Here is a 22,140-nt window from a genome sequence, read left to right on the forward strand (position 1 = left end):
AGCAGCCCTAGGAGAAAATGCAAGGGGGAGCAACTTCAAGCAACTGTAAAATAAGGCAAACCAGGCTCCTGGGAGACAGAACATATATATAGGTGATGATTCAGTCTAATTTCTGTATACACCTGCTGATTAAATCTAAATTTTGATGGACATCATTGTATGAATGAGTGATATTTGTATAGCAAATGTATTCCATGCAGCTCATTTTTATCCTTTTTTCTCCACCTCAAAAATGAGAATGGAAATTGGTTTTATTTAATCAATAATACCATGGCTTTTTGCTTTATGGTTTATGGCATTATGTTTTTCAGCACTTTGTTTGAACTTCTATCTACTTATAAAAAGTCTTTCCCATCAACATATCCTTTGGATTCCAGAAAATGGTCTGTTGCCCTGATTTTCTACACAGTTGACTTGCCATTGAATCGATGTATCTGTCAACACAGGTTTAAATTTACAGTGTGGGGGCCAGTGAGTTTCAAGAGGCAGGTGCAACAATTGGGGTAGGTCAATTCAATTCTCACGCTTCTCCCGTCCCAAATAGGCCTTTGCAATTGCCTCTTGAAAAACAGGTGCCACTCATGTAAGGCATTCAAATTAGTAAATCGGTCAATTTTGGGGGGTTTTTTTGGAAAGGCAACATCCATAATAGCGGTCTCCCCTTGAGGGCCGTTGTACCTTTGAATGTTATATGTCAACCCTCCTGTTCAAGGAGCTCCACTGGCTGCCGTTTATCTTCCGAGCCCAATTTAAGGTACAGGTGTTTATCTACAAAGCCCTGAACAGTTTGGGACCAGCCTACCTGCGTGACCGCATCTCCGTCTACGAACCCACGCGTTCACTACGCTCATCTGGTGAGGCCCTGCTCGTGATCCCGCCTGCGTCGCCAGCACGTTTGGTGGGGACACGAGACAGGGCCTTTTCCGTGGTGGCCCCCCGTCTCTGGAACACTCTCCCCAAAGATCTTAGACAGGCCCCTACATTGGCAGTCTTCAGAAAGAATTTGAAGACCTGGCTGTTCCGATGTGCCTTTCCCGATTAGGAAATCTCCAATACCAAGTCCCAGAAGCACTTTATTAGAATTAAGATTGCCGCACACTGCACACTGCACTTGCCCTATAATCCCTACATATCACCTGTCACATCAGCACTTTTAATCCTGTACCCTTTACTCTGGCCTGGCCTAGTTTTATCCTGTTTGATGTATTGTTTATTGCTTGTGGTTTTGTTGTTTTAATACTGATTTAATTGTTTTAATTTGCTTTAAGTGTATTGTTATGTTGTGTATTGAGGCCTTGGCCTTTGTAAGCCGCATCGAGTCCTTCGGGAGATGCTAGCGGGCTACAAATAAAGTTTAATAATAATAATAATAATAATAATAATATATCCTCCCATCCCCATGCTTGCAAAATGACCAAGACACTAAAACATTTCCTCACATAATCTGACCATGAAGTATGTTTGTCAAACATCTGCATTCTAAAGCAGCCATCCAAGAAATAAAGCAAATGGATTTGTGTGCTGCTTTCGTTGTGTTTTCTATTCTGTTTGAGTGAAAGGATTAGATTTTAAATGGCAAACTGTTTTTAATGTATATTTATAATAATTTAAATGTATGCTGTGTGTATTTTATGCTATGTTATTTATTGTGTGGTACTGAATAGTGCCTGTTGGTAGCCGTCCTGAGTCCCTCTTAGGGGGTGGAAAAGGATGGGATAGAAATGCTCCTAATAAATAAATAAATAAATATATATATAAATAATAAAAACACCAAATGGCTATTTCATCTTGGTTACTTTTAGGATGTTGCGAATAAGAAGAGGAGAAAAGGGCTGGCAACTAGGGAAGTTACATTTGAAGTGAGCAAATTTTCAGTTTTATGTATGGAAATAACAGTACCATCCCGCTTTGTAAAATTTCACATTCATAACAACTTAGGGAGATTTTTCTGTGTTTTATAGCATTGTGGTGTGGATTTAATAAAGGTATAATCTTATTCTTGAATTTGTCCTTTGCTGAATGTAGCATTTGTTGTATTTTCTTAGTGGATCTGTAGATCTTTTTAGGTTGTACATAATTTAAAAACTCTAAAATGAGGACAATAAATAAAGAGCAACACTCAAAAAACAGGGGAATTCCAGACAGGAAACAATTGGGGCCAGCTAACACCTCCCAACAAAGGATTCCCACAGGCAGGAAGTAGCCAGGCTTTGAAGCTGCAAGGCCATTCAATGCTGATCAAGGTGGCCAGTTGCAACATTCACATTGTCTCCAACAGACAAGAGTCTCCCACCCTGGACATTTCACAGATACATAAACCTCACTTGCCTAGTTTCCAACAGACCTCACAACCTCTGAGGATACCTATCATAGATGAAGGTGAAACGTCAGGAGAGAATGCTTCTGGAACATGGCCATGCACCCCAGAAAACTCACAACAACTAACTCCTATAGTATTTCTGAGACAGATTTACAGTTATTTTGAATAAATAGTAACACATGGTAAGTTGTACCTATCCTAAGAGTACTTAGATAAATGCTGCTACACTTAAGTAAGGAATGGGCACCTGGAGCCTGCTTTCTGCACAAATCCTTGATTTTGAAATGCCAAATAACTATAACGCTTTAACATTGCTCCAAAATTCACAATTGTCCACATGGGCGCTGAGATAGTGACACCTTCACTGTCTGATGATTCAATGGATACAAACTTTGGTTCATGCATAAAATTATTCAAAAATAGTGTGTTTAAAATCAAGACTCTGGAATGACCTGCCGGAAATGATCTAACAGCTAAACGAGCTGTCAGAAATTAAAACACATTTGAAGACCTGTCTCTCCCAGCAGGCCTATCCAGTCAGTTTTCCTCATGAATTTTAAACTCATGTGTTGTGTTCACTATATTTTAATCTTTGTTCTTTGTTCAAATATATGTATTTGTAAAAATATATTTTAATATGTGTATTTTATATATTTACTAGCGGTCTCCTGCCATGCGTTGCTGTGGCCCTGTCTGGTGATCTGGAAAATAAAATAATGAGAAAGTGTTGGTTTCTAATATATGTAATTTCTCTATCCTCGTGGGTAAACAGTATTTTTTGTTGTTTCTTTGTCAGTGCTGATGTAAAGATTGTCAGGTTTGCCTACTCTGGAACATGCAACATATAAATGTCCTTCTTTAGGGGTCCCTTTCAATCTATGGTACTATATCTGTCATAAACATGTGTGTGTGTGTGAATCATATATATTTATCTATATCTATGGCTGGATGGGTCTTTGTCAGGAAGGCTTTAATGTTTTCTTGCCCCGATGAAGGGAGTTGGGCTGGATGGCCTTAAGGCATCATTTTTCAACCTGGGGGTGGGGATCCCTGGGGGGGGGGGTTGCAAGGGGGTGTCAGAAGAGTCGCCAAAGACCACCATAAAACACAGCATTTTCTATTGGTCATGGGGGTTCTTTGTGGGAAGTCTGCCCCAATTCTGTCATTGGTGGGGTTCAGAATGTTCTTTGATTGTAGGTGAACTGTAAATCGCAGTAACTACAACTCCCAAATGTCAAGGTCTATTTCCCCCAAACTCCATCTGTGTTCATATTTGGGCATATTGAGTATTCGTGCCAGGTTTGGTCCAGATCCATCATTGTTTGAGTCCACAGTGCTCTTTGGATGTAGGTGAACTACAACTCCAAAACTCAAGGTCAATGCCCATCAAACCCTTGTAGTGTTTTCTATTGGTCAGGGGAGTCCTGTGTGCCAAGTTTGGTTCAATTCCATCATTGAAGTTCAAAATGCTCTTTGATTATAGGTAAACTATAAATCCCAGCAACCCCAACTCCAAAATGACAAAATCATTTTTTTTGAGTGATGGTCTCTCCTTTTGTTGTGAGACGTTTTGTTGCCAAATTTGGTGTGATGTGTGTGTGTGAAAGAAGAAGATAGATAGATAGATAGATAGATGAATGATGATAATGTGTTTCAGCTATGTTGTAACCTGCCTTGAGCCACAAGGAGTGGCGAGTAAAAAATAAAATACTAATAATAATATTAATAATAATCTTGCTTGTAAACACCTGGAGGGTCCAAGTTTGCCCATGATTGGATGCATTCTTCTTCTTCTTTTTTTGCATGCATTCTTAATTACAGGTTGAGTATATATATTCAGAAGTAGCCGTGTTGGGGAAAGGGAGGGGGAATGTGTATAGAAGATTTTCTGTGACTGACACGCTACTCCTTCAGGTAGGGTTCACGCAATGGAACGTTTGCTCGCCGCTAGCCAATCAGGACTGCAGAAAGTCGCGGCGCGCCCGCCCCCTTCTGTCACTCTACCTACCACTACAATCCCTTCTTCCTCCCTCCGCGCGCCGTTAGGCTTTCGTGGCCCCGCCCACTCCTTGCGTGCCTGGAGAGTGCGGGCGCGAGCTCGGCGTATTGGCGAAGCGGACGGTTGCCTAGGCAACGTGTCACCGCCGGTGAGGAGAGCCCGGGCCGGGCAGAGTCGGAGGTGGGGATGAGGCGGCCCGAGGGGGCAGAAGGACCCGGAGGGGGAGGCCTAGGAGACTCCCTAGGCGGCGAGGAGCTTGGCGGCAGTGAGTGCGGGCAGTCGGGGGCCAAATGGGCGGGGGGAAGGCCTTTCCCAGCACTTCTAGAGCCGTCCTGCCCAAACTTCGGCCCTTCTTTTTTGGACGACAACTCCCAGAATCAAAGAGTTGGAAGAGATCACGTGAGTCATCTCGTCCACCCCCTGCCATGCAGGAAAAGCATAATCAAAGAATCTCCGACAGATGGCCATCCAGCCTCTGTTTAAAAGTTTCCAAGGAAGGTGTTTCCACCACGAGGCAGAGAGTTCCTCTGTTGAACAGCTCTTACCGTCAGGAAGTTTTTCTAAACGTTTAGAAGTAATCTCCTTTCCTGTAGTGTAAGTTGAAGCCATTGCTAGTTTCCAGGCCAGCAGCAAACAAGCTTGCTCCCTCATCCTTATGACATCCTTTCACATATTTATACATGGCCATCATGGCACCTCTCAGCCTTCTTTTCTGCAGGCTAAACATACCCTGCGTGACCGCATCTCCATCTATGAACCCTCACGCTCTCTTCGTTCATCCGGAGAGGCCCTGCTCACGATCCCACCTGCGTCGCAAGCGCGGCTGGTGGGGACGAGGGACAGGGCCTTCTCTGTGGTGGCCCCTCGACTCTGGAACTCCCTCCCCAAGGACATCAGACAAGCCCCTACGTTGGCAGTCTTTAAGAAGAGCTTGAAGACCTGGCTATTCCGGTGTGCCTTTCCAGAATAGGAAAACCCCAGCAATATGTCCCAAAAGCACTTTATTAGACATTAAGATTGTCCGCACATTGCACCTATCCAAAAATCCTTATATATCACTCAGCACTTAATCTGTACCCATTATGTTTGCCCGGCCTAGTTTTTATTGTATCACAGTGTGTTGTTTTATTGTTTACTGTTATTGCTTTAATGTTTTTGCTTTGCTTTGGTTTATATGTAATTGTTATATTGTTGTTTTATTGTGGCCTTGGCCTTTGTAAGCCGCATCGAGTCCTTCGGGAGATGCTAGCGGGGTACAAATAAAGTTAATAATAATAATAATAATAATACCCAACTCATTAAGCCGCTCCTCATAGGGATTCATGGTCTCTAGACCTTTGATCATTTTAGTCACCCTCCTCTGGACACGTTCCAACTTGTCAATATTTTATTTATTTATTTATTTGCGACATTTATATGCCACCCTTCTCACCCCAAAGGGGATTCAGATCGGCGTACAAGGTATATATACATACAGTATATTATATTACTATCATAGTACAATATCAGTATTAAATATTACTATATTGTACTGTACTATTATATTGTAATATTATTAGTAATATTACATGTAATATAAATTTTGAACTGTGGTGCCCAGAATTGGACACAGTATTCCAGGTGAGGTCTAACCAAAGCTGAATAAAAAGGCACAATGACTTCCCTCAATCTAGACACTATATTCCTTTTGATTCAGCCCAAAATTCCATTGGCTTTTCCCCCAGGCAGTTCACCCAATGATCAGGGAGCTCTGGAAGCTGAAGTCCAAAGCAACAGGGGGACCAAAGTTTGAGAACCACTCTTCTGGAGTCATCCAATTTCTGCACTATTTTAGATTTATTTTAAACCATTTCTGTATATAGGCAAGCCCCAAGTTATGAGCAGTGTAGGTTCTGTAGGGTTGTTCTTATTTTAAGTTTGTATGTAAATCAGAACATGTACATTTTTAAAGTGTAACTCCAACATGTGTATGTATGTATGTATGTGTGTGGGGGTGGGGGTGGGGGGTGACGTAGCAGGTTAAACCACTGAGCTGCTGAACTTGCTGACGGAAAAGTTGGCAGTTCGAATCCGGGGAACGGGGTGGGCTCCCAGTGTTAGGCCCAGCTTCTGCCAACCTAGCAGTTTGAAAAACATGCAAATGTGAGTAGATCAATAGGTACCGCTTCTGCGGGAAGGTAAGGGTGCTCAATGCAGTAATGCTGTCCACATGACCACTGGCAACAGCGGGTTTTTGGCTTAGAAAATGAGAAGAGCACCACCTCCCAGAGTCAGACATGGCTAGACTTAGTGTCAAGAGAAATCTTTACCTATGTATGTGTGTGTCATATGCACATTCACACTCATATATGTACATACACACACATATGTGTTTGTGTGTGTGTGTGTATGTATAAGCTCTGGAGAGTATAGGGAAAGGTCAATACACCTGTGGGATTTGTTTTGCTGTCTGTTCCCCAGTTCAGAAGACTTCACCTCACCTTCTATCCCTTTTGATAACTGGATTTTGAAAAGGTTGACTTGCTGAAACAAGGATTGGAACTAAAGCTTCATTGGAGACACCTTTTCCTCATGATAACTCTTCCAGTCCAGGAGTGAATTTCCCTTTCTAGGAGTATATTTCTCTCATTTCCTGTTGCCTCGCCCCGTTCTTTAAGTCAGATGTTTGTAACTCGAGGATCACCTGTACATCCACACATTGTGCTGGTCTACTTTCTCCTACTCAATGGGATTTACTTGCATGCCTGTCCTAATCACAAAGGGTGTGTCTCACTGAATATAATGGAACTTACCCCTGGGCAATCTTGTCACTTTCATTGAGAAGGAGAATATTTTTGAGCATCCCTGATCAGGAAATCCGAAATGCTCCAAGATTGTCCAGAAGGGGTGGCTGAGAAAGTGACACCTTTGCTTTCTGATAGCTCAGCTTTCACAAGGTTTCAAGCACACAATTAATTTAAGATGTTGCATATAAAATTACTTTAGGGCTATGTATATACAGTGTATATTAAACATAAATGAATTTCAGACCTGGATTTCACCTCCAAGGTATCTCATTATGTATGCATATGTAAATACAGGTGCTCCAAAATCTTAATAAATCCTAATAATAATAATAATAATAATAATAATCTGAAATCCATATTACTTCTGGTCCCAACATTTCAGACAAGGTATACCTTGGCAACCACGTGTCACTCTTTATTAACTTCTTCAGTTTATTCTGTTAAAGTAAATATGGAAAGAAAACGGAAGCAAGATTAATACTTTCAAAATATTAATTGTGTAATCCATGTGAGCATTCAGTTCCAGTCAAAACACTAACAATTTGCAGTTGTTAAGAGGAACATCTTAGCAAAATCCCTTTAAAGTGATTAATGTGTGATTAATGTATATTTTACAGAAATGTTTTCATGTGTATTTTTATGGAACTGCATTTTAATATGTGTTAATAGAATTTTTAAAGTACTTGTGTGTTTTGACTGTGTTGTGACCCGCCTCAAGCGGAGAGAGGAGAGATGGGAGAGGTAGGTAAAAAATGAATCAAGACAGGCTTTCAAGACAGCCATATAACCTAAAATATCAAGGCAGATAACCCACAATATCTGTTTTGAACCAAGTTATCTGAGTCCACACTGCCATATCACCAGGGAGGCATTGGCACAGTTAAAACTTGTTCGCCAGCTGCGCCCATACCTTGGTCTGACTTGGCCACGGTAGTCCACGCTCTGGTTACATCCTGTATAGACTACTGCAACGCTCTCTACGTGGGGTTGCCTTTGAAGACTGCTCGAAAGCTTCAAATGGTCCAGCGTTCGGCAGCCAGGTTGCTAACAGGAGCGGCACTCAGGGAGCATACTACTCCTCTGTTGCGCCAGCTCCACTGGCTGCCAGTTTGCTACCGGGCACAATTCAAAGTGCTGGCGTTAGCCTATAAAGCCCTAAACGGTTCTGGCCCTACTTACCTCTCCGAACGCATCTCCTCCTATAAACCGACTAGGACACTTAAGATCATTTGGGGCGGCCCTGCTCTCTGTCCCGCCTGCATCACAGGCGTGCTTGGCGGGGACAAGAGACAGGGCCTTCTCAGTGGTGGCCCCTCGGCTGTGGAATGCCCTGCCTGCAGATATCAGATCAGGTCCCTCCTTGCTGGCTTTCCGGAGGAAAGTGAAGACCTGGCTGTTCGAACAAGCATTTGATTAAACAGTGTAATTGAACATAGGAATGGAATAATGGATGATGAGACTGGGTTCTGATTTTACTGTTGAGGCGCTAATTATTGTTATTCTGATGTTAATGATTTATGTTACAATTGTTTTTAATTGCCCTATATTTGTCTCGTGATGTTTTGTATCGATGTTGTTCACCGCTTTGAGTCTCCTGAGGGCTGAGAAAAGCGGTATATAAATAAAGTAAATAAATAAATATCATCCAGTTCAAAGCAGATAATCTGGATTTTATACAGATATGTGGAAGAGGCCTCAGATAATCCAGTTCAAAACAGATAATGTGGATTTTCTGCTTTGATAACCTGGATTATCTGGCTGTGTAGAAGGGGCCTCAGTCAGAGGAACCTGTGGGCCCTCCCACACAGTCATATAACCCAGAATATCAAGGCAGAAAATCCCCCAATATCTGCTTTGAACCAGGTTATCTGAGTTCACACTGCTAGTTCAAAGCAAAAAATGTGGGATTTTTTTCAGCTGTGTGGAAGGAGTCTAAAATAATCTAGTATGTGGATTTTGTGTTTTGATAACCTGAATTATCTGGCAGTGTAGAAGGGGCCTCAGACAGATTTTTTACAAGCTGCACTAACACCCACGAGATGTAGCATGATTATACCTCAAACATGTACTATAATAGCCATAGTAAAGAAACCTAGCAAATTTATATGTTTTAGTCTTGTCTGGTGAGCTGATGAACTCAATAATTTGTAAGTATAAACATTTTAGCATCCTATTACCATTTGTTATCAACAGTAGTTATATGAGAAGCATGGGAACAGACCATCAGAGGAAATAACTGGCAAAACCACCTCTTGAGTATTCCTTGTCTAAGAAAACCATATGCCATAAATGGTCAGGAGACTTTAAGGCACTTAAAGCTGTGCTGCTGCTTCTTTTAACTTTTGTTTGACATGATTGCACAAAACAAGTTTGCTATGCGCTACCCACCACAAGTTCTATGCTGTCGATGTGGTATTGCACTGTCGTTGTACTTGATATGGCATAATTGGGTTTTTACTGCAAATGCCTTTTGTTATATTTTTTTGCTTTTCCTCTTGCGTGGTATTAGATCCTAAATAGGTTCATGGACAGTGTTTCTCAAACTTTCTAATATGGTGGACTAGCAAATTTATTTTCCTAATGTATCAGAGAACTGTACAATGTTTATACCCATTTTCTATATTTGATTCTTTCTTTCTTGGAAACTAACCAGGGACCAGCAGCAAATGTCTTGCAGTTTATTCAGAAGCTGCCAGTTTGAGTAACACTGACCTACACAATAAAGCACGAAATACATTTTTAGGCTAATACACATTACCATTCACTCTACTGGTCTTTAAGAAGTGCACAAAGTCCATCATTTCTCCTTGTCTCACACTTTTAGGAGAAACTTTATGACACCACATTCAATTAAGCTGCGATTACAACAATTCCATATTGCATAATTTGCTGTTTTGTAAGCAGCATTTATAGCCTGGTTTCACACTTTTTCTACAATAATCCTTAGTTAACAAGAAGCAGTGCCTAGTAAGCATCCTAAATAATGTCACTTCCTTTGATTAGCTCAGCTATCTCAAGAGCATGAAATCTTAAACGTTTGAGGGAAAACTGTCATACTTTATCCTATTTTTTCTAAGGGCCCTTCCACGCAGCCATACAACCCAGAATATCAAGGCTGAAAATCCCACAATATCTAAATATCTGAGTCCAAACTGCCATATATTCCAGTTCAAAGCAGAAAATGTGGGATTTTATTTAGCTGTGTGGCAGGGACCTAACACTCTATTGCCTTTTGAAAACCTCGCATTTAATAATGGTATTAAATTAGGTCTTTAAGAATTTACTATGTTCTAATTTCGAATTTGTATTTAACAAAAAATGTAAATAAAAATCATGTTATTTAGTTGTATTTTTAGATCGACAAAACAGACTCTATGCTGTTTCTTTTGCTTCGGTGTAATCCTTTGGACAAGTCATTTCACAATATTTTTGAAGTATTATATATCTTTCTTTGTAGCTTTTCTGTTGTCCATAATGAGTATGTGTATTTATATGGTGAGTTTTTGATTGTAATTTTATACTAATAGTGCTCATGGACACTTAGTAAGTGCTGACTGACAGCTTAAGATGTGCGTTTTTTTGATAGTCTATGCAGTTCTGAAGGGCTTTGTACGGTGTAAGAGGTTTTGTGCTGGAAGTTGTCACGCAGCTCTAGGGGAAAATATGTATGCATATTTTTGTAGATTTTGTTTCAGCTATTGCATTATTGCTGCCATAGCAGACATTATTTTTTGTTTAAACTTGTGTTTAAAAGAATAACATTACAGCATATTGGTTCAGTGAGTGTAATTTTTATTCATTAGCTATTTTTTCCTGCAACTTTTCAAATACTGTTAAGATCAATTGAGTATGGCAATTTGTCCTTTATCTGTCCTCTGCTTTAATCCTTCTTTAATCCTGCTTGCGGGGATTACTGGTAGCATGTCCTCACCAATAAAGAACAATCTGTTGTTTACAATAGGATTTTTTCCCTCTCCTCCCAGCAGGTTGCTCCCAGGGGAATGTGATGTCATATATTTATATCCTTGGTCTAGGTATGACTCAGGAGATGAAACTGCACAAAATAGTCTCTGGGCTGATAGTAATTGGCTTAAAGATAATATTTTTTTTTAACGGAGAAAACGTTGAATAGGTTCAGTAAACAATATCTATTTCCTTTCTTCCCTATCTGTTATATACCTACCCATTGTATGCTAAATCATCACTTACCAACAGGCTGGAATTAAATATTGATTTAGTCTAACAATGCAACCATGTGCAAATAGAAATATTCCTGTTTTGTTTGATGCAAGCTCATTCCAACACAAATGTGTAAAGGCTTGTGAGATATCTGTCAGAATTAGTATTTGATCTAATATATTGCATGAACAGCAGAGGTTAGCTGTAATGGTCCATAATGTATAGAAGCCATAATGAGATTGGTCACTGCTTCATTAGTAATCCTTTGTGTTTTGTTTTTACCTACAGGGTAGAGAACCTTTGAGCATCTAGAGATTTTGTTCTTTGATCAGTCTGAGAATTTAAAAGCAATGATGAGAGTTTCCATAAAAAAACCCCCAAAAACCACCCTACGTGGTCCAAAAATTGCAGAGGGAATTTTGATGCTAGGAATGAAGACTATATTGATGTTCGATTTATTTATTTATGTATGTAATAAATAAATAGATACACTTGGTTTAGATACACTCTGCATCTTTATTTTTATTATAAGAAAACATTACTTTAGATTGTTGTTTTGTGTCAATCATGTATTTTTTCATAAAATATTTAAATAAAAAATTTGTATTGTTTTTCAGGATGCCTGTAAGAATGGCAGAATTATTCCCTTCGCTACTACGTTATTTCCGAATATAGTGGTTATAATACTGGGAAAGAAGGCTGATGACTTAAGCAACTACTATGACAGACTACTCACTCATGTGACAGCACCATTCAGGAAAATTACAATTTAGAATTTGGCTGGCCTGATATTACAAAATGAATCGCTACACAACAATGAAGCAACTTGGGGATGGAACTTATGGCAGCGTGTTAATGGGGAAGAGCAATGAATCTGGGGAGCTTGTGGCCATCAAAAGGTAAGCTGTATTAAATCTCCATATTTTTTAATGCTTCACAGTGTGGTCTGTACATATCTATTTAGAAGTAAGCCCTACAGTGGTCAGCATAGCATTTATCTAGAAGTATTAGGTAAGTATGTGTCTATATAGCCAGTGTGATTAGTGTTCGAGGAAACTTTAATGCAGTAATATTAAGGAGAAAAGAGCAGTCTTATTGTTCTCTTTAAGCCATATAGGAATTTTGTGTAATTAGATTCTTGGTGAACCATGTTGCATAATTCAAGTCTGTTTTCCCCATATTAATGCCTGTGTAAAATATATTGAGATGGTTGATCATTTTAATGTGCTTGGGAGACTTCCTCTGGCTGAATAAACTGTAACCTCGGGACTCAGAATGCTAGCAGTGGGCAAGGTATTGACTTCCTGAAATTATATAACTATAATCCCCACTTTTCCTCAACTTGTCTAGTGCTGTGGGGGAGTGCAGTCTGTTATTATTTGGAGGGCCATAATTTGCCCATCCTTGCTGTGTGGGCTCAGTTCCTTGTAAGTTAGCACTGCCAGAGAAAGGTTGTTATACTTCTGTATTGCACATTCAGGTTTAACGTCTTTGCAATTCGTTGTAACAGTTTTTGTTTCATTTTCATTATTGTCATTTTTACAATTCAGACTTGTCTTGATATCAATTAAATCAAATTTAAACTCATTTTAAGTAATGATCTTGCTCCCCTTTTTATTTTCTCTTTGTGTTCCCCCTGTTATTTGAAGTATGATTACTCATATTTTTATTATTATTATTTCAGAATGAAAAGAAAGTTCTACTCTTGGGATGAATGTATGAATCTGAGGGAAGTCAAGGTAGTGTCAATTTTGAGAGAAGTGTTATATCTGAAACCCTTTTCTCTGGTGCCTTATGTTTGCTTTTACTGTGTGCCTTCAAGTAATTTTCTTGTGGTGACCCAAAGATGACCTTATCACAGGGTTTTCTTGGCAGATCTGTTCAGATATTTTGTGCTTGTTGTTTTGTGCTATACATCACTCTCTTCCAGTTTGAACCTCCCATTATATTGCTGGTATTGAAATAATGGTGGACTGTTGAAGGAGCAATCTTTGGGACAGCAGAAAATGCTTGCAGGACATTTATGAATTATATTTGTCTAGCAATGTTGTTGTGTTAGTCCAAATCAATTGTGCTAGGAGTTGTACATTTTCAAAGTTAGGGCATTGATGATATATTGTATAGATCCCACCCCCACCCCCCGCCCATAGGACTATGCATACTGCATTAGTAAGAATTTAATTCTGCTAGTGTTTTGCTGGAATTTAGCTGTGGTGCTCTCCTACTTAGGTCCCTTCTTCACTGCCATATAATCCAGTTCAAATTATCTGCTTTAAATTGGATTATATGAGTCTACACTGCCATGAAATCCAGCTCAAAGCAGATAATCTGGATTTTATATGACAGTGGAGAAGGGGTCTTACTGTACTCCCAGAGGCCTTTGAAGAAAGAAAGTTGCTCAAAAAGGATATATGCTATATTCAGTGTAAATGAACAAAGACCGGGGTCTTCAACAAAGCTGCATAAAATCCCACATTATCTGCTTTGAACTGGATCATATGGCAGTGTGGACTCAGAAAATCCACTTAAAATATTGTGGATTATCTGCCTTGATATTCTCGGTTATATGGCTGTGTGGAAGGGCCCTGAGGTATTCATCCCTCACCTTAGAAGTGCAAACATTTTCTGCTGCTTATGGGTAGCAATTAAACTTGCTTGCTAAGTGCAAACTTTTTCTTGTTCATTTAAAATAGATCAGAGGAAATAGGTGTCATTTTGCAGAATTTAGGAAGACATTGCACAGAAATATTTGATAGCTCAGAAGGTATAACAATTATAAAAAATCTTGTCTAAAATCTGATTACAATACTATAGTATAGAGTAGTGTAAGCTGGGCAAACAGGACTCCTGCTTCGTTAAAAAAAATACACCAAAAAACGGTAATGATTGACTAAGTGGGTTTTCAGTTTTATGATGTCCTTGTGTGGAGTTAAATGGACTTTTTCATATATATTTTTCAGTAGCAGGTTAGATTTTACTTCTGTTTCAAATTCTAAAAGTAAAGAGATCTGTGTACATTTAGGAGAGGCAAGTAGCTCCATGTTGGACCTTCTTAATGTATTTGCTCTGAACCCTATTTTTTATGTGGCAAAACTGGGGGTGATTTAATTCCAGACTGCAGACTTCTGTTCGGTTTTAGAATCAAATACAACACCAAAATATTTCATCTTGATGTCTTGCAGTCCCTGAAAAAACTTAATCATGCAAATGTAATAAAGCTGAAAGAAGTTATTCGAGAAAATGACCATCTTTATTTTGTCTTCGAATATATGAAGGAAAATCTCTATCAGCTAATGAAAGATAGGTATGTTAGCATTTAATAAGTAGTACTGCATCATATTTCTTAATATTTGTTGGACATTTTTGAGTTCTTCTTAATTCTTAATTTTTTTTATCAAGGAAAAACCATTGGTATTAGAATAATGTAAAATTGTCAGAATTTGACTGAGAATCTCAAAGACCCTGATGCAATTGTGTCATCTGTACTAATTCCACTGGTTGTTCTTATTTTGATATAAAACATCTTAATTTTTCTCACCTATTTTCCCCAGAGAAAAGAAATTATGTCACTCATGTTTGGTTTGATTTTCCATTTGTGGTTTTAGAATGGAGTTTAATTGGAGATGTAATTCCTATTTATGTGTCATAGGAAAAATTGAAAGCCTTGAATATTACTGTCATTCATTCATATATATCAGTCAATTAAAATTTGTCATAGTTGTGAACTATGCTGTGATTGACACTAGGTTTTAATTATTGTTAACCATTTTGGCACCCTTAGGTTGCAAAATGGGATATGAATTCTCAAGAACAAATATCATTTATATCAAGCTATTAAGATCTCTTATTTGTTTTAACTATAAAAAACCCTGCTTCCTAGGCAGACAAAATTTTAATCTTATCAAAATGTGTTGATGTGATTTATTTATTTACTCACAGAAATAAATTGTTCCCGGAGTCTGTCATCAGGAACATTATGTATCAGATATTACAAGGCTTAGCTTTTATACATAAACATGGTAAGTTTCTTGCTACTCTGATTTTTTTTCTACAAAGAGAAGTGAGTGTAGGTGATGACTCAGATTTATTTGTAACTGGAAAAATACTAACTGAAAGATTCTTCATGCCCTGAAGAAAAGTGTTGTGCATTTGTAATTAAATTATAGCGGAATATGAGATGGCAATTCTTTCTCTGCTTTTTTGTATGCTTATTGTTCTGAAAGGGTGGGGGTGGTTGCTTCTCAAGTTTGACTATTTCATCTTTTCTTCTTACAATGATTTGTTGACTTTGGCTCATTAATGCAAACTTTAAATGCCTCACTAGTCATTATTTTCAATAGCTACCCTTATGTTAATTATTTTAAAAGTGGTTATTGAATTAAAATCCTTCTACCAGTTGGCAAGCCTAGGTTTTAGTTATTTAATATTGCATGATTTAAAGCAATGGTTCCCAACCTGTAGTCTGTGGACAACCAGTGGTCCACAAAAACGAAAATATGGTCCGCAGCTTCACTGTTACTACACCGTTGCAATGGGAGCGACTGGTCTCATGAAACACTCTTATAGTGCTGTGGCAATGGGAATGTTGGGAGGGAAGAGGCTGACTACTCATGAAAGACATGACAACAAGTCTCCTGACTGCTGCTTCTCCTCCTCCCTTCCCCGAGCAGAGTCATTCCATGTAGCAGCTGGAAGTGGGGATGCCTTGGTGTCTTAATTTTTAGGCCTATTCCTTGGTTTATTTGGGGTGCTGATTCAGAAAATTGCATTGGATAAACCACATCAGCTCTAGATTATTAAATATGGTTTTCTGTGCGCAAACAGATGGCAACTACTGGATGGCATACGTTCTGTATCAGAATCTAGAGCTGATGTGTTCTATCCAATGCAGTTTTCTGAATCAGCACTCCAGATAACCAAACCGAATCTAAAGTTGACCAAAAACCGATTTGTAACCTTTTGGTAGTAATGTTGGAGAGTGGTCCCTTGTCAAGTCGTCCCTGGTTTAAAAAAGGTTAGGAATCGCTGATTTAAAGTCTCTCCAGTTTATCAGCTTGCATAAATATCCCAGGTGCCACAAATCAATGTATTCTAAAATCTATTTAATTTTAAAGCAAAATAAAAGTGTATTTTAAAGACAGGTATTCAAGTCCATTCCCCTTTTTTCATGTCAGGAGTGACTTGAGAAACTGCAAGTGACTTCTGGTGTGAGAGAATTGACCATCTGCAAAGACATTGCCCAGGGGATGCCCGGATGTTTGATGTTTTACCATCCTTGTGGGAGGCTTCTCTCATGTCCCTGCATGGAGAGCTAGAGCTGACAGAGGGAGCTCAACCCACTCTCCCAGGATTTGAATCACTGACCTCTCAGTCAGCAGTCCTTCCGGCACAAGGGTTTAACCCATTGTGCAACTGGGGGCTCCCATTCCCTTTTGGAGATAGCAATTTATATAGTGATCTTTTGTTTGTTTATTTGTTCATTTCCTTGTTCCCTTCCTGGTACGTTTCCACAGGATTTTTCCACCGAGATATGAAACCTGAAAACCTTCTCTGCATGGGCCCAGAACTTGTTAAAATAGCTGATTTTGGACTAGCTAGAGAACTGAGATCTCAACCTCCTTACACTGATTATGTTTCTACTAGATGGTAAGTGTATTATTTAGTAGGGTCATAAATTGCCTCATCTGTGCAAATGTATTCAGCTATTTCGCTTCACCACCACAGGTATCGTGCACCTGAGGTTTTGTTGAGATCTTCCGTTTATAGTTCTCCTATTGACATATGGGCTGTCGGCAGCATTATGGCGGAACTGTACACACTAAGGCCACTTTTTCCAGGAACGAGTGAAGTTGATGAAATTTTCAAGATTTGTCAAGTATTAGGAACACCGAAAAAGGTTTGCTGTTTTGAAAATATACTTTTGTGGTTGCAGGAAGTAAAATGCATTGATACTACTAGAGACATTCTGTTTTTACACTCCTTATCAGTTTTATTTTATTTCACTTTGAAAAGTAGTTAGGACTTCATAAAAAGAATTTGGGGTTTTTTCCTATTGTGAGACTATCCATCTACATTGGGCAAGCAGAAGCCAAGGTTACATCCACTGGAACTCTAGCAACTGTAACTTCGAAGTCAGTTTAATCATGTTGCTTGTTCTGGCTTCCTGAGACCTTCTGTCGTTTTCAGAAATCCTAATCAGTTTTTCTTCACTGGTATTAGAAGTGGAGAACAGGCTACTTTCTTCACTACAACAGAGGGAAATAGTAGATAGGCACCCTAGGACATGCACATTGTATAAAGAAAGTTTCTAAGATCTGTGTGCAGCTTATGGTTAATTAATTTTATTTTAAGAGGTTTAAGATAAAAAGACTGATAAATAAAGCTTCTTTTCTCAAACTTTCAGAGGCACTCACAAGCTTGTGCAAGTTAAGATTTCAAACAAATCTAAAATCTGTCATTTAAAAAATCTGCTCACAAAGTTGAAAGGTCACCTTTGCTCAAGGTCACTGGCTTGTTGTCTACAGCTGATTTCTCTGCCACAGAACACAACAAATGTTGACTGTTTACTTAAGAACAGTATAAAAGCTCATATATGTCACCACTAATATATCTTGACAGGGGGGCAAACAGGGACTGAAAAAGGGACTATAGCCACAAAAGGCACACTTGACTCAGGCTTCTTAAGTTTTAAAATATCAAGGAAAGTTTATTGATAACATATAAGAGAAAGTAAGTGCTGTTAAGAATCTTGCTGTTACAGAGAAATGTTAGTTCTTGTCTTTAAAGCGTAATGGTTACATGTAAATGGCTCTTTCTTTGTTACAAAAAACAGAGATTTTCTTCTCTTTAAAACCAAGCACACTTGACATGAACTGAATCTCTGTCAAGATACAACTGTAGCCTAGCTACCCTGAACTGTGGCCTAGCTAACTACAAACCAGCTATCTTTCCCTGATAGCTGTCCCAGTTTGCTACAGTTTCTTTTGCTGGCAAACCTAAGGTAAACTGCCTTCTCTTAACTAATCTTAAACACGAACTCCTAAACTACCTTCCTACTCTAATCTCTAACAACAACAGACTGACTCAAAAAGCCCTCTTTCTTTCCCTCCAAACCTTGCTAAACTCCGCCCCCTTTTCTGAACCAATCCTGGCTGTTCCAATGCTAACTCAGGCCTAGGACACTCCCCCTCTCTAAAATGGTGTTTTCCCTGAACTAAAATGGCTACTGCTGCCCTCTGCCAGGCCTTCTAAAGCTGCAACTAACTGGCCTGCTTCTCCTAGGCCCTGCCATCCAGGCTGGAAAGATAAGGGATCTTTACAAACAGCAGCCTAAAAACCTCATTTTTAACCTGATTTTCAAATACAGAATGAATAACTTATATTGCCTTAATGATTATTTTTATATTATCCTTTTTTAACAGAGTGATTGGCCAGAAGGGTACCAACTTGCTGCCGCAATGAATTTTCGTTTCCCTCAGTGTGTTGCCCTAAACCTAAAAACTCTCATTCCAAATGCCAGCAATGAGGCAGTACAACTTATGAGCGATATGCTGAACTGGGACCCAAAGAAACGACCTACTGCAAGTCAGGTATATAAGCCTTATAATATTAGTCTGAAAGTTTTGCATCAACAGTCTTGACATCAGGACAAAACTATTAAAATATCATTTATACATATGTTGTAATAGTCATGGTGTCTCTTAGATTAAAGTCTGCCCAAACAAGAAAGGAGTGGTTCTCAAGATTCTCCTAGATCAATTTTCCTTCACAATATACAAAACATAACTAAGAACATGGGCCAAGGCCAAAGTGGTATGTAAAAGTAGAAGCAAACTCTTCTTTCACCTCACCACCTACACTTGCTAGTTTATTTTCCCCAAATGTTTGAAGGGAGAAATATTTCTTTGTTACAAGGCCATCGTTGTTGGATCAACTTTAATATTCTTGTTGTTTTTAAATGGCCAGGAATTAGCAATAGTCATCTGTGCTTTTAAATTTTCTATAGTTGATTACTGAAATTTGCTGGAGCCCCTGGTGGCGCAGTGGGTTAAACCCCTGTGCTGGCAGGACTGAAGACCGACAGGTCGCAGGTTCGAATCCAGGGAGAGGCGGATGAGCTCCCTCTATCAACTCCAGCTCCTCGTGCGGGGACATGAGAGAAGCCTCCCACAAGGATGATAAAAACATCAAATCATCCAGGCGTCCCCTGGGCAACATCCTTGCAGACGGCCATTTCTTTCACACTAGAAGTGACTTGTAGTTTCTCAAGTCGCTCCTGACACAACCAAAAAAACCCCCTGAAATTTGCTATATCCAGTGGTGTCCCTAAAAGAGTTGGAATGCCATGGACTGTCTCTTAATAAGTGCACACATACAGAAGGTTCTTCATTAATTAGTTTAGTTTTGGGCCCAGTTTCAGGAAGTGGATGTTACCTTTAAAGTCATCAATGGCTTGGAATGATGTAAATTAAATGCTTTTCCGTTTGTGATGCACATAGCTTCTGTGCTCATCTTCAGAAGGCATTCTACAAATCATTTCCATTAGAGCAGAGGTAGGCACCTATGGACACCATCGATATTTGGTACAATGGACGAACCCAGAGGGTGCTCACCAATGCTTCCTCTTCATCCTGGAATGAAGTGACGAGCAGAGTGCCGCAGGGTTCCATCCTGGGCCCGGTCCTGTTCACCATTTTTATTAATGACTTAGATGAAGGGTTAGAAGGCATGACCGTCAAGTTTGCAGACGACACCACATTGGGAGGGATAGCCAATACTCCAGAGGACAGGAGCAGAATTCAAAGCAATCTTGACAGATTAGAGAGATGGGCCAAAACTAACAAAAGGAAGTTCAACAGTGACAAATGCAAGATACTCCACTTAGGCAGAAACAACCGAAATGCAAAGATACAGAATGGGGGCCGCCTGGCTCGAGAGTAGTATGTGTGAAACAACAAGTTGAACATGAGCCAACAATGTGATGTGGCGGCAAAAAAAGCCTGTGGGATTTTGGCCTGCATCAATAGGAGCATAGTGTCTAGATCTAGGGACGTAATGCTACCCCTCTATTCCTCCTTGGTTAGACCACACCTGGAATACTGTGTCCAATTCTGGGCACCACAATTGAAGAGAGATATTGACAAGCTGGAATGTGTCCAGAGGAGGGCGACAAAAATGATCAAGGGTCTGGAGAACAAGCGCTATGAAGAGTGGCTTAAGGAGCTGGGCATGTTTAGCCTGAAGAAGAGAAGGCTGAAAGGAGATATGATAGCCATGTATAAATATGTGATACGGAGTCATAGGGAGGAGGGAGCAAGCTTGTTTTCTGCTGCCCTGGAGACTAGGATGTGGAACAATGGCTTCAAACTACAATAAAGGAGGTTCCATCTGAACATGAGGAAGAACTTCCTGACTGTGAGAGCCGTTCAGCAGTGGAATTCTCTGCCCCGGAGTGTGGTGTTGGCTCCTTCTTTGGAAGCTTTTAAGCAGAGGCTGGATGGCCATCTGTCACGGGTACTTTGAATGCAATATTCCTGCTTCTTGGCAGGGGGTTGAACTGGGTGGCCCATGAGGTCTCTTCCAACTCTAGGATTCCATGAATAGCAGTCCCTGTCCATGATTGTTTGCCATGCTGGTTGAAGTTGATGGAAATAGTAGTCCAACATACCAAATGACTTCTTGCTGCATTAGGAAGATCAGATGTGTATTAAAAGGTAATTAGTCCCCCAACTCTGGGTGGTTATTTCATAAGAGCAGGCATGGGCAAACTTTGGCCCTCCAGATGTTTTGTACTTCAACTTCCACAATTCCTAACAGCCAATTTGCCCATGCCTGCATAGGAGGCATGTTTATGTCTTTTCTTGCTAGCTTTCAGGTTCCTATTTGAGAATTAAATGTTTATCAAGCTCTTAGATAGATCTTGAGAGCTTTCTTCTTGTTTTCGGTGATGCTGGTATTTATTGTAGTGTGTGCAATTTCCAGTAGCACAAAATGTACTTCGTTAGAACCAACATGATGTAGTGGCTTGAGTGGTGGACTACAATTGGAGACTAGGGTTTGCATGCCCACTTAACCATAGAAACCCACTGAGTGACTTTGAGCATTCATCCTCTCTCAGCTTCAGGGGATTCGAACCACTGATCTTTTGGTCAGCAAGTTTAGCAGATCAGTGATTTAACCTGCTGCGCTACCTTCAAGTGTAGGTTGTATTTCAAGTAATAATATTCCCCTTTTCTTCAGGCACTGAAGTATCCTTACTTCCAAGTGGGACAGGTTTTAGGACCACCTCCACAGTATCTGGATCAGAAGCCCTCTCATCCCAAGTCATCTCAACCTGCAGAGCTGAAGCCATGTCTACCCAAGATAGACCCTGTATCAAAACTAGAACCTGTATCGAAACCAGAATCCCAATCTTCATCAGATGAACCTGAAATGTTTCCACTGCAGTGTCTGTCAAAGAATAGCCAACATCCTCTCCAGCCAATTCAGCTGCCACAAAATACAAACAATCAGCAACCACCAAAACAGCCACAGCCACAGCCATTCCTTCCAGCCATCAATAAAAACTCAACATCAGTAAGTTGTCACAAAGTAGCAAACAAATAAAAGTTGTACTATATCAGGAATGCTCCATTCATGATGTTTTGAGTCCAGTTTCTCATTTTTATTATTTCAAGCTGACTATATTATTTAATGATAGAAAGCCATTTTAGTTAAGATTTGAAGTCAGTTACTACTTTTTAAACTTCCCCCATATTCTTTAACCATCATTTTCCTTAATCTTAATCATTAGTCTTTGATATGTTTTTTTTTTAAAAAATCTCTTGTCACAGATCTTTAGCCTTACAATCTCCAGC

The 22,140-nt window shown here is 39.6% G+C and overlaps 1 protein-coding gene across 6 annotated transcripts in view; it reads left to right on the forward strand.

The window, feature by feature from the left end:
* The first annotated feature begins 4,383 nt into the window (after window positions 1-4,383).
* The window catches only part of MAK (male germ cell associated kinase), a 31,737-nt gene continuing 13,980 nt past the window's right edge, over window positions 4,384-22,140 (forward strand). For 4 of the 6 annotated variants that reach the window (XM_060774802.2, XM_060774804.2, XM_060774803.2 and 1 more), the window contains exons 1-9: window positions 4,385-4,584; window positions 11,902-12,183; window positions 12,969-13,023; window positions 14,467-14,588; window positions 15,224-15,303; window positions 16,798-16,930; window positions 17,009-17,180; window positions 18,706-18,873; window positions 21,524-21,859. In XM_060774802.2, coding sequence (XP_060630785.2) covers window positions 12,083-12,183; window positions 12,969-13,023; window positions 14,467-14,588; window positions 15,224-15,303; window positions 16,798-16,930; window positions 17,009-17,180; window positions 18,706-18,873; window positions 21,524-21,859 — 1,167 coding nt within the window. In that variant the 5' untranslated portion in view covers window positions 4,385-4,584; window positions 11,902-12,082. Of the gene's footprint in view, window positions 4,585-11,901; window positions 12,184-12,968; window positions 13,024-14,466; window positions 14,589-15,223; window positions 15,304-16,797; window positions 16,931-17,008; window positions 17,181-18,705; window positions 18,874-21,523; window positions 21,860-22,140 lie in introns of all 6 variants that reach the window. The other 2 variants (XM_060774807.2, XM_060774806.2) reach the window with 2 other exon arrangements.

This window comes from Anolis sagrei, chromosome 4 (genome assembly GCF_037176765.1).
Source record: "Anolis sagrei isolate rAnoSag1 chromosome 4, rAnoSag1.mat, whole genome shotgun sequence".
Classification (NCBI taxonomy): domain Eukaryota; kingdom Metazoa; phylum Chordata; class Lepidosauria; order Squamata; family Dactyloidae; genus Anolis; species Anolis sagrei.